The 12746-nt window shown below is 39.0% G+C and overlaps 1 protein-coding gene across 5 annotated transcripts in view; it reads right to left on the bottom strand.

The window, feature by feature from the left end:
• The window catches only part of IQCE (IQ motif containing E), a 44793-nt gene that overhangs the window by 29759 nt on the left and 2288 nt on the right, over positions 1–12746 (bottom strand). For 4 of the 5 annotated variants that reach the window (XR_006274805.1, XR_006274804.1, XM_038420053.2 and 1 more), the window contains exons 2-11: positions 10752–10799; positions 9926–9968; positions 8476–8616; positions 7863–7997; positions 6988–7058; positions 6118–6231; positions 5293–5340; positions 3802–3872; positions 3506–3587; positions 2982–3031 (exon numbers count right to left, since the gene is read on the bottom strand). Coding sequence is in view for 3 of the 5 variants with exons in the window: in XM_038420053.2 (XP_038275981.1) it covers positions 2982–3031; positions 3506–3587; positions 3802–3872; positions 5293–5340; positions 6118–6231; positions 6988–7058; positions 7863–7997; positions 8476–8616; positions 9926–9968; positions 10752–10799 (803 nt within the window). In the remaining 2 variants the exon portion in view is untranslated. The remainder of the gene's footprint in view (positions 1–2981; positions 3032–3505; positions 3588–3801; positions 3873–5292; positions 5341–6117; positions 6232–6987; positions 7059–7862; positions 7998–8475; positions 8617–9925; positions 9969–10751; positions 10800–12746) is intronic. The other variant, XM_038420051.2, reaches the window with a different exon arrangement.

Genomic DNA, 12746 nt, shown 5'->3' with positions numbered 1-12746 from the left:
TATACAGTATTACCCATCCACAGTTCTGGTGGAATCGCATTGATTTTAACAGTTATGCCAAGGATTAAAATGGCCCATTGTGTTTCAGACAGGGAAGCACAAGCACACTCTGAAGTATTGAGATATTATCTTCCATGCTCAGCAGATCATCATCCTTCCTGTCAAACCAGTACTCTGCCTTCATCTTTCAGGTGGCTGGACTAACACTGCCTTGCACATCTGCACTTACTTTGCTCTCTGAATGTAATTTTACTCTCATGTTACTCATATTCATGATACAGATTAAATTAAAATCATATTACACTAGATACTTTGAAAGCAACCTTGAGCACTGCCATATTGCTAACTTCATCCTACTGCACAGACCTTTCTCTATCGTCTTCATGATAGCTTCCATCACTGCTCCAGAATCTTTATCTTCATGTCTATAATCTCCCTGGATATCATTTGGATAATTTTTAATTTAGAGTTTAAAACTATTTTAGGAATACAGATTCCTCCAAAATACCTCCTTCATCCCTCCCCGAATATTCCTCTCCAATATGCCCATTTTGGAGAAACACTCCTGCAGCCAAGGAGTGGACATCACTTTGGGTAGGGGCCAGAAGGGTATTAGGTGCTCACATCCCCCACTCAGAAGCTGATTTGTTGTCTTGATTTTTCCTTTTAATTTTTAATAATGAGACTAACAGCACTATCTATATTTAGGTAAAATGGAAGCAGTCGTGCAAGCTTCCTCAACACCATTTAGCAATTAGCCTCAAGCATGACCTACAACCCTCCACTATTCTAATCCTATTTTTATAACCCTGCTATTATAATCCTGATGATTATATGATTATAATCCAGTTTTGCTGATTCTTAGTTTAGAGGGCAGGTTTATCATACTGGTACTTTTATTTATTGTAATTAGAGATGTGCCTGAGCTGCAAAGTTAGGATTTGGATCGGAATTTTCCCCAAGTGCCTGGCCCAGAACTTTGGTTCAGATCAATGGTTAATTTTAATACTGTAATATTTCTTATTAATCATTCTCCAACTCCCTGTGTGCCTTTGGTTAGGCAGCTGACACACTGTAATGTTATTAACATTTTATATTTTGCCTTTGTGTTTTGTTTTTAGACTCACTACAGTATGTTTTGCTCAGCATGCATCTCCTCTTGATCCCTGGTCCATCAGGGACAAGCATTAGTAAACTGGCCTTAGGGCATGTCTACACTTCAATCAGGAGGTGTGACTATAGATCATGTAAGCATATCTGAGCTACCTTTGATCTATGTGCCTGTCCTAGATCAAAGCTAGCTCAAGTGACAATAGCAATATATCTGCAGCAGCAGTGGTAGTGGCACAGACTAGCTTCCTAACCCTGGGTACATACTTGAGTGGCTAGCCCGTGTTCATGCCCATGCTAGCTTGTGCTCATGCTGCTGCAGCTTCACAGCTATTGTTACTCAAGTTTCAGAGTAGCAGCCGTGTTAGTCTGTATTCGCAAAAAGAAAAGGAGTACTTGTGGCACCTTAGAGACTAACAAATTTATTAGAGCATAAGCTTTCGTGAGCTACAGCTCACTTCATCGGATGCCAGATTTAGCTTTGATCTAGCTAAAGCAAAGCTATCTTGGGTATGTCTACATGAGCAGCAATCACACAACCAGACATGTCTGCAGAGACATTGCTCTATGTCTCACTCCCACAACATCCTAACACCTCCAAACTGCTACCATTATTCAGTCTCAGTCATATAGTGGACCAATGCCTCTGCGCTATAGGATTATGCGAGCAGATCGAGGGACGTGATCGTTCCCCTCTATTCGACACTGGTGAGGCCTCATCTGGAGTACTGTGTCCAGTTTTGGGCCCCACACTACAAGAAGGATGTGGATAAATTGGAAAGAGTACAGCGAAGGGCAACAAAAATGATTAGGGGTCTAGAGCACATGACTTGAGGAGAGGCTGAGGGAGCTGGGATTGTTTAGTCTGCAGAAGAGAAGAATGAGGGGGGATTTGATAGCTGCTTTCAACTACCTGAAAGGGGGTTTCAAAGAGGATGGCTCTAGACTGTTCTCAATGGTAGCAGATGACAGAACGAGGAGTAATGGTCTCAAGTTGCAATGGGGGAGGTTTAGATTGGATATTAGGAAAAACTTTTTCACTAAGAGGGTGGTGAAACACTGGAATGCGTTACCTAGGGAGGTGGTAGAATCTCCTTCCTTAGAGGTTTTAAGGTCAGGCTTGACAAAGCCCTGGCTAGGATGATTTAACTGGGACTTGGTCCTGCTTTGAGCAGGGGGTTGGACTAGATGACCTTCTGGGGTCCCTTCCAACCCTGATATTCTATGATTCTATGATTCTATGATTATTTTCACACCAAAGCACTTTATTTGCAGCACACATTTTAGAGCAGTCTACTGAAGTAACTTAAATGTGCATAAATCAAATATCCAACAATCTCTATACATGTAATGTTGCCAGGAGAATCAGTTCAATTTTCGGAGTAAGAAAATGGATTTCCTTTTATGGGGAATAAATGCTAGAAATTCTTTTTTTGAGCTTTCAATTGCTCTGCTTTAAATGTTTTTCTTTGTTTTCAAACAGCATTAGTATTTGGTTTCCCTGTAAATTAAAATGTATTTCTTTGTTCTGTTTGACAATGAGAGTGTTCTTTTGATTTAGTGTCTCTTCAGGGGGATCCTGTTTTGGTGATACAGGATGGGAATTTAAAACTCTAATTTAGGTAGATGCCTTATGTTTTCCTCATTAAAAGCCCATCAATTCAGAGTAACAGATCTACTGTGGAAGCAACATGGGTGTGACATGCGCGCTGTGAAGTCAACAGAGGTAGCGTGGAAAAGCAAATCCACCTTTATCTAAGTTATGAGACAAATAACAATTTACATACAATTGTTTTCCATCACTTAGTATAGTATACAAAGTATATATCAAAAACATATACATGCACATGTCCCCAGAGAAATAAACGTACTTTTTCCCCACAGCCTCAGATTTTGCCAGCAGAGTTTGGAGACGATGAATCTGAAGTACAAAAGATAGATTGCCTTAATGGACATACATAGCTGGCACAGAAAAGACTTAGCTGTTGGAAAGCTCAGAATTCTAACCTATTAAGCAGTGTCTGGTAAGTGAAAATAAAAGAAAGATCCTTGTGTCATTAGCACAGGTAACAATGCCATAGCCAAAAATAAGAGTATGCTCCTACTGGTATTAATATGGATGCTGTGCTCAGAGCTGTACACTGTATTAGTTTCATTACTTGCCTCGTTTAATTAAAAATAGGTTTTCTGCTTTACACCAAGGCTTTTTACAAGTACACGTAGTTGATGCTTATACATATACACACACACACACACACACACACACACCTACTTGACTTTCAAACACAGGCAGGTGCAGCTGGGCTCTAAGAAACAAGTGTAAAACTGTTCAAGGTTTCTATCTAGATTCTACAATTGAACCTCTCCTCCCTGTTTACACGGGCAGGGGCCTCACCAGATGTACCTCCTCATAGTAGGTCTCCATAGCAATCCTCATCTCTTCCAAATTAGTGGTCTTCACATGTGTCTGGAATTTGCTGAAAATGGAAGAATACAACAGTAACATCAGGAGACCTGATAAGGAAGGAATGACCATTAATGGTTTAAAATATCTGGGAAGGGTATGGCGAGAGTCACACGTGGTTATGACTTAATTCATCTTTCCCAAGGAGTCAGAGAATCTAACTCCTTAAGAAAATGGATGTCCAATTCCCTTGTCCAATACATTTCCTTGCCCCAAAAGAGCCATACTTGATAGTGTTGTCTTTCTCTTTGCATTGCTGTTCCAGCTTGAGAATCTTCTGCTTCAGTCCATTGATTACCTACCGAAAGGAAAGAACACAGCTCATCAGTTCTAGAGAAATCTCATAATCTCCAGTCAGCATTCCTGTTTTCAGGAATCCCACTTCATCTTTCTAAATCCATCTAATCAGAAATATTTAGCCATATATATAACAGGACAAAACAAACTATAAGCATTATTGCTATCCTTAGAGGGAGAGAGTTAAACCAGATGCCTAATAAACAGCTAGGTTAAATACAACCACATTAAGAGCTGAGCGCAAACACTACTAAAACATAAGTATACAGTCATAGAAATTTAAAGTTGGAAAGGACCTGAAGAGGTCATCTAGTCCATCTCCCTGTGCTGAGGCAGGACCAAATAGAACTAGACCACCCTGATAGGTGTTTGTCTTACTTGTTCTTAAAAACCTCCAATAATGGGGATTCTACAACCTCCCTTGGTAACCTATTCTAGTGCTTAACTATCCTTATAGTTAGGAAGTTTTTCTTAATATCTAACCTAAATCTCCCTTGCTGCAGATTAAGCCCTTTACTTCTTGTCCTACCTTCAGTGGACATGAAGAATAATTAATCACCATCCTCTTTCTAACAGCCCTAACAGCCCATATTTGAAGACTGTTATCAGGTAAACCTCTCGGCTTTCTTTTCTCAAGACTAAACATGTCCAATTTTTTTAACCCTTCCTCAACGGTCAAGTTGTCTTAACCTTTTATTATTTTTGTTGCTCTCCTCTAGACTGTCTCCGGTTTGTCCACATCCTTCTTAATGTGTGGCACCCAAAATGGGATCCAATACTCCAGCTGAGGTCCACCAGTGCTGAATAGAGTAGAACAATTACCATCCATGTCTTACATACAACTCTCCAGTTCATACACCCCAGAATGATCTTTGCCTTTTTTGGCAATTGTATCAAATTGTTGACTCATCTTCAATTTGTGATCCCCTATAACCACCAGGTTTTTTTTTTTTGAAGAACTGCTGCTTGGCCAGTTATGTTCCATTTTGAAGTTGTGCATTTGAATTTTCCTTCCTAAACGTAGCACTGTGCACTTGTCTTTACTGAATTTCATGTAGCATGTAGTTACTAAATAAAAACATAAACTTTGATAATTGTATCCATTCGCTATTAAGGGGTGTGGGAAAAGAGGTAGAGAGTGCAAATATACAACTACTCTCCTAAATTCAGGGCTATGAATAAGCTGATGTAATGATGCAAACACATTTATCCTGAAGATGAGAAAAGGCACTTTTAATTGCTGTTAATTCTAGACCTTTGTTACAGGTCTTCTATCTGGCAATAATGAAGACATCACTTATATGATTGCCTAATTAAACTGTATGGTCTCCTCCTGTATCTTGGATATTTTTCTATCAGTAAAGGTTCAGCTGGAAAGGAGAAAAAATCATAGCTGAAGGTGCAGGTGAGGAAACAATTACCCATTTAGTATTGTTCTTCTCCGCCAAAGTCTGGGCAAAATCAGAGCTCTGCAACAGAAACAACAAATCAACTTAGTTTTGTTAAATTCATCTTCAGCTTTCTCCCTGCAGATTTTCCTCCTAGCCTCCAGCCCAGGAACATGTTCTTTCACTTATCTATGGATTTTCTGTGCATCAATCACAATAGTTGACTAAGTTTCTCTTCTAGGCTCACTGGTCTTACAATAGGGTTTTCCTTCTGCTCTACAGGTGAGGAGTCAGGACCATACCTGCTGTTCACTGCACAGGGCTTGGCTCCCCACCATCAGATAAATAACTCAGTAAGTGGGCTTAAATTTGCCATTAGAAATGACAATTATCTTCTCCTAAATAAACTCATCTATAAAATATGACATATAAGTTATCCTTGAATTGAATTCCGTGCTTCCAGTTAATGGATAGGTTGGAACGGCAAACTTGGATACACAGAACAGAAATCATCTGGTATTGGCTGTACCTCTGTCTTAGGTAAGCTCCTCATTACTACAATTGAGATATTCAGAATAGAGAAATGATGGGCGCAGGGGCAGACTTGATTTAGTATTACCTCCTGTGCTCCCCTACCACACTTACCTTGAAAGTTCTTAGAAACCATATTCAAGTTGGAGCCATCATATTACAGATTTTTCATGTCTGAGACATGAGTTTCCCTTACTGTCTCTGAACAGGCTGACCTTTCAGTTTGACACTAAAAATTCAAAAACACCACTTTCACTATCTTGCACCAATATTGTAAACTAACATCCTGCTATCAGCTACGCTACAGGGAAAGATTACAAGACTCACCCTGAAAGGATCCAACAGCTGCTCAATTTGTCGATCCTTCCTGTTATTCTCCTCCTCCAGTCGTCTGATCTTTGTTTTCATCCGATCCCCCTCGCTTTTCTGAGCCTGTATTGTCTAAAATGGAACAAAAAAATCACAGGTTCATCTACAAATTCTGCCCGAGTTCTCCAGGCAGAAGAAAGTCAGAGGCACATTGTAAGCTTTTACAATTAACTCACTCTTGGACACCAAGAGCAACCCAATTAAAACAGCCAGCACTAATGACGAAAGAAAAGCAAGAAGAGGACCATCACATTGGATTAGGACTGATTAAGAGGGAAAGTTGCAAGGTAAGGAGAGGAGGGGAAAAAAAGAGACTTCAATGGCAGGGCAACTTTACTGGTGCCACTGGAACAGCCAAGATGATTGTCTACCGACACCTCCCTCTAACCAAGCTCCTCCCTCTAACCAAGAAGCTGGCTCAGCTTTGCTCAGGAGTCAAGCCCAACATCCATCTTGATGGACACATAGACCCAACTGGCTGACTTTTAATCATTAAAAGAATAATCAGGGGCTGTTATGGAAATTCAAGTGGCAAAGGAACCAATCCCAATCAACTTTTTCAATGTCCAGGTAGAGGTTTGTTCAGTGTTTTGGTTATACTTCATGGCTTCCCACATATAGAAGAACTGACTGTCACACCATCAGGAAAATGAAATCTCTTTAAAAGGCATGGTTTCAGTGCAGTCCTTACATTACTGAAGTGAAGAAGCTTGGTGGCTCTTCCAGGTATAGGCACCAGACCCTGCTGATCTGGTCAGGGCTGGGTACCCACAGATGGATGAGGCAGCACATAGGACTTTTTCTATTCAAGTAGCAAAGCAAGTGTACCTTCTTCAGTTCAATAATCTCATCATACATATCTTCCTTTTCTTTGTAGTCAGGTGTTCCAGGGATGTAGCCTACAGAAAGAAAGACACAAAATAAGGAAAACTCTTGACAAAAGGAAATCTGAAACAGGCATTTATTTTTCTGAATGACAATCTCATAGATAATAAATAATGCTTCAAGAGCATGAATTTGAAATTAGTCAATTAAAAAAATGAATTGAAAACAGAGAGTTTCAGCTGCTGCAGCTGCACCTGAAACCACTGCCAGATTTGGGGGGCAATTTTTTCTTTAAAAAATAAAACAAAAAACCCCAACCTCTCCCCCCCCCATTGCTGTATGAAAGAGTCACACAAAAACAAGACAAACTAATGGACCATACAATGGAAAATACTGAAACCAACAATTTGCAAAGCTCTCTCAAAAGCCACACAATACTTTGGAAAAAAATAGAAAAATGTGTACTTCTCTAGCCTCATAAGTTATAGGAATCTTAGGTGTTACTTTTAACAAAATTTTCAGACAGAAGTGTGATTTTTAAATGTATAATTTACTGTTAAAGGGAGAAAAAGCAATATTCAAGTGTGTGTGTTCCTTTTGATTTTCTCATGCAATCAAACTGATTTTTACATAGTAACAATGTATCACAAATACTTTATAGAGAGAAGTAACAAAGAGAGTCAATACTTTACACAGAATAGGTGGATGTCTTATGTACTTAAGTAGTTAGAAATAAGGAGAGTCAGCACCATGTGACCAGCCAACTCACAGAGATCACATTTTGAGAGTTTGTTCTACAGGTTAGAATTAGAGGAGTGGTTGCCTTACCAAAGCAAGGACCTTAAACAAAACAATGTTGCCATAGTTTCTGCACTCACCATTGCTAGAAGAACGAGCATGCTTTGGCTTTTTCATGCCTAGAGCTTCCTTTAGATATTCTGGAGTGCTGCCGGAAAGGTTAGTCCGTGCCTGCGTCACATCAAAGTCTGATTTCAGGGGCTGGCTCATACCAGCTAGTAATGAGAAAAAAACCTAGATAACTATACATTCAATTCACTCTGAGTGAATGCAACAGCAAAGCCCAGAACAGCTCTGGCTACCTCTACAAACCCCCACTAGAAACAAGTACATTCAAAAACTGTCAAGAATTATGTAAGTCAAATTCATTCCTAACAAACGAACCAGACACCAACAAAGTAAATTCCAGCTAGGCATCTAATCAAGGACAAATTTCTGTTTGGAGGCATCCCAGAGCCTACAGGTACTCAACACTGAAGAGAAAGTTATGCAAATATTGATCAACCAACAAAAATGGTCTTAAGCAAACTTTTAAATGTAAAATGTAAACATTTTATATGTGGACCAAATGCAACCCTGGAGTAAACAAAATTAATTTATACTGGACGGAAGCTGCACCCACTTAATCAGGACTGCATTATAAACCCTATGAAATTTCAATTGCAGATGTGGATGGAATTTATACAGTGATACCTTGCTTCAGAGATCCTAGCCACATCTGCCTTGGTGTTTTAACCATTGGGTTCTCCTTCAAGGACCTCCTTGTTTCCTTCAAGGACCTCCAAATTGCAGCTTTTTTAGGATACAGGTATGTGCTGGAGATATATGGAGATTCTAAGGCAAGAGAAAATATGCAAAATACCCACCATAGCATTATTACAGTTGATGTCACAAAACAATTTTCTCCTTCTTGAACATAATCCCTGATACAGTCTTCTGAATGATCAAAATACATTTTATAACACCTTAAATGCTTAGCTCCTAAAAATAACAACAAAAGGCAAGTGGAACATAGCCATATCAAAATAAGAAAAAAGTCCACCCTCCAGAAATAGTTGTTACAAAGATGAGTAAGTTTAGAAAGAGAGGAATAGTCACACAACTTAATATATACAGACATATTTGTGTGTACACTTTAAACACATCTATGCACCCATAAGAAATATACACATACCACCTAAATTAATACATTGAAATGATCTATTAAAATTCGAGTATACATATATGCACTACCTACACAAAAGATACTGTATGGCTCAACGGAAGAGAGCATTTTTACGTGTGCAAGTTTGCCACAGCCTTTATGACATCAATAAAAGCATAGTCAAAAGTGATGTCACAAAGGCCATGACAGAAATAAAAGTGCTATTTTTAAGACAAATTGATCATATAGTCATAGGTAGTTCAGAAAGAGGAGGGTGTGTAGGTACAAAGAAAGGGAAGCACCTAATCAAAACCTAGCAAGTTAGAAAAAGTCCACTGTTTATAAATATTATATATTATTTATAAAACACAAACATCAGGTATGAAATACAGATTCCAGGAAGATAAACTGAATATTAGACAGTTTACTGTGAAGGGACTTAAAAAATAAATAAAAGATTTTATCTGCAGTTTATAGACATTAAGGATTCCATGACAACAGGGTGCAATTTCCTTAACCACGGAATTATAGTGCTAAATGAAAAATGGAATGGCTTAAACCCTTCTGCAGCCTCCATGACTCACATAATCTGCAACCCACTAGGTCCACTGGATGTTACGATGCACTGCTTTAGTACTTCTAGACCCCAAAACTTTGGATTTCTTTCTGCCCAGGATCAGCAAACGACACAGCATTTCTCCAAGGAAATAAAAGGCAAACTGTGATTTTATCTGCAAACTGCTTGCCACCACAAGGGAAAACTGCATTACCACTCAGTTAGTGCCCAGGACAAGAACGTCCGGAAAACTGTAAACTCCAATCCAATTCCTAGAAAAGTCAAATGTCTCGTTATAGAATATAACACTCAGATGAGAAGGCTTCACATTCAATAGAGAATCACAGATGTTTTTATTTTGCGCATCTCTTCAAGGTGTGTCCCATGGAGATCAATCTCATTCAGGACAAAGAAGACAGAAGAAAAAAATTGATAACACTTACTTGGTGACTTTGGGGGTTTATGAGACATTTTCTTCTTCTGTTTCTGGAAGAAAAATAAAAATAGGCTTTCTGTATTCAAACTCTCCTATTCCTAAAACACCTCAGCAAGTAATCTGAAAAACAGAAACCGCAGCTACATCTAATGGGGAATCAGCAGAGATCTAATAAAACAATATTAACTCTTCTAAGAAACGGGACTGTAGTGCACGACTACATGTAGAACAAAAGGGATTCAACATAGCTATCCCAACTGGTCTACTTTTACCAAGTCCAAATGCTACTGTAGCATGCTATAGCAATTGAATGAAAGTAAGGTATGTGCGCGCCAAAACAAAACAACCCACCACAATTAAAGTGCTGCCCCACAATAGTGCATGCTACAAAGCCAAAGCTACCTATTTTTCCTCATTTATTGAACAACTCTGTGAGGTTTACCTGTCCATCTTAAATATGGGAATCAGCAAGTCCTTAGAGTTGCAGGACTATTTCAGGGCAGAGAATGGGGCTTACAATTCCCTAAAAGATGGAAGAACCCTTACTTGTTCAATTCAACTAGAGCATACTAGACATGGTATTGAGAAATTGACTGAATGTCATTTGCAAAGTGTCTCAGATCAAGCATGAGAATGCTGAAAGCCCAGTAATGTTTGGAATTACTGGAGCCCCCATATGTCAAATTCTTTGTTAGAACAATATAGTTAGCTCTACTTTCTAAAGTATCTATCAATAATCAGTAGACATAACTGGGATATGCTGTGTGGGATGCATACAGATTCTAAGAAGTTTTTTAAGTGTTTACTAAATGCACATTGCTGACAAAACTCACCATCTCTGTGTCAGATTCATAGGTTACAGCAGACAGACTGTCATCTCCCTGTGGAGTAGATATGTACAGTATAACTTTTGCTGCACTCTAGATGGTTGGTTACTATATAGATCACCAGAACTTAAATAATACCCCACGAAGCTTTTTTATAACAATCACTGCAGTAAATTCAACTGCGTACTCTTTTACTGCGTTTACAAAGAGATAATGTAGTTGGGAAAAATTTCTGCAACATCTGACCCTAAAATGTTGAAAACCTGGGCTACAGCAACCTGGACTGCTTATTCACAATATCAGACAGTATCAGTAGGTGTAGAATGAAAAATCACTGCAGAGTGCTAGATCAATTTCAGAAAAGGTAGTAACTTAAGAATTACATATAAAGCAAATGAAAAATGCCCAGGGAAACCCTAACATTTTCCTAAACTTGTAATAAAAATCTCACTTCTCATTAAATAACTTTTCTATTATTATTTTTAAATCATCACCATCTTTTCTCTGACAGCTAGTGACATTGCTGGGTGGGATGGCCAGAGCAGTTGGCAGGAAGGCCAATTTCATATCTTCATGTGCCCTTTTCAGTGCTTTTAGTCTAATAAAAGAGTATGATGTACCTGTAAGCCTCTCTCTCTCTCAAGTAACTCTGCATTTAATAAGTAGTAACTATTTTTCAGTGTTCGTTAATATTCTAGAGGCAATATGACCAAAGATGTTTACATGAACCTTAACATTCTCCCATTTACAGGCTCTCCAAAGAGTACTGGGTGGCTAATTAGTCCAGTATTAATACCTTAGCACATATACTCTGCTTCAGATTTTCAATTGCAATATTAAGCAACCCTCACAACAGCCCTGAGGCAAGTATCACCATCCTCATTTTAAAGACAAGGAACCAGAAGTATAGAAAAGTTCAGTGATTTGACCAGGGTTAGACAGTGGGTCAGTGAAAGACTCAGCATTGGAATTCAGAGAGGAAGGACTGTCCAGTGGTTAAGGCACTTACAAGACCTTTGCTCAATTCCCTACTCTGCCACAGATTTCCTGTGTGATCTTAGGCAAGTCACTTAGCCCCTGTGCCTCAATTTCCCTTCTGTAAAATGAAGATAACAGCACTTCCCTACCTCACTGGGTGTTGTGAGGATAAACACATGAGACACTAAGGTGATGGGGGCCATAAAAGTATCTAAAATGGGTATATGGATGGGTTTCCCATGTTTACCCCATCAGATCACAGTACCTGAAAATAGCTAATGGTTTAACATGGCGCCAATACAGAAGAGTACTATCTCTTCATAATGAGCCAACGGATGATCTTTGCCTACTTGTCATTCATGAGCATATCCAGGACAGAACGGAAGTTTGGAAAATTTCAATTTCATGAGATTTTCATTTTATGTCACCCTTGCAGAAAGGACCATGCTATTAATTTCCGCTTGCTGCTGGCTTCACTGGCACTCACAGACACAGCTCTGTTCCTAGGTAAGATCCAGATCTAGCTCATTGTGAGAAACAGCAGAAAAGGTAAAGCAGATTTTAAAGCATTGGCTGACAAGAAAGAAGGCAGCATAGAAAATATTAAGAACAGATAAAGCAGCTTTTCGGCCTGGCTGAGTGCAGGTAGGCATACATTTCATACATTATGCCATACAGTTTTTAATTTCCTGGCTCAATGTTCCTAGCAGCGTACTGACAGGTTAATTTTGTTTTCTTGGAGCATTTTATCACACTGCTAGATATCACTATGCAACTCCATCAGCTATGTTAGCAATTAGACAGGGAACAGCAGCAACGGGGACGGATAAACAACAGAGGGGGAAAAGCAAAACTAACTAATGTGCATATAAATCTTCAACAAATAGAATCTTCCACTCCTGAAAATCTGCATCTCCTTCTCTCTTTGAAGAGATTATACAAAAGGGACAGATAAAAAGACTGTGCCAGACAGTAATAGAACTGTATGGCTTTCAGCATAGGAACCCAAGAAGTCTAAAGCAA

This window comes from Dermochelys coriacea, chromosome 10 (genome assembly GCF_009764565.3).
Source record: "Dermochelys coriacea isolate rDerCor1 chromosome 10, rDerCor1.pri.v4, whole genome shotgun sequence".
NCBI classification, from domain to species: Eukaryota; Metazoa; Chordata; order Testudines; family Dermochelyidae; genus Dermochelys; species Dermochelys coriacea.
This window is presented reverse-complemented; position numbering and strand designations above follow the sequence as displayed.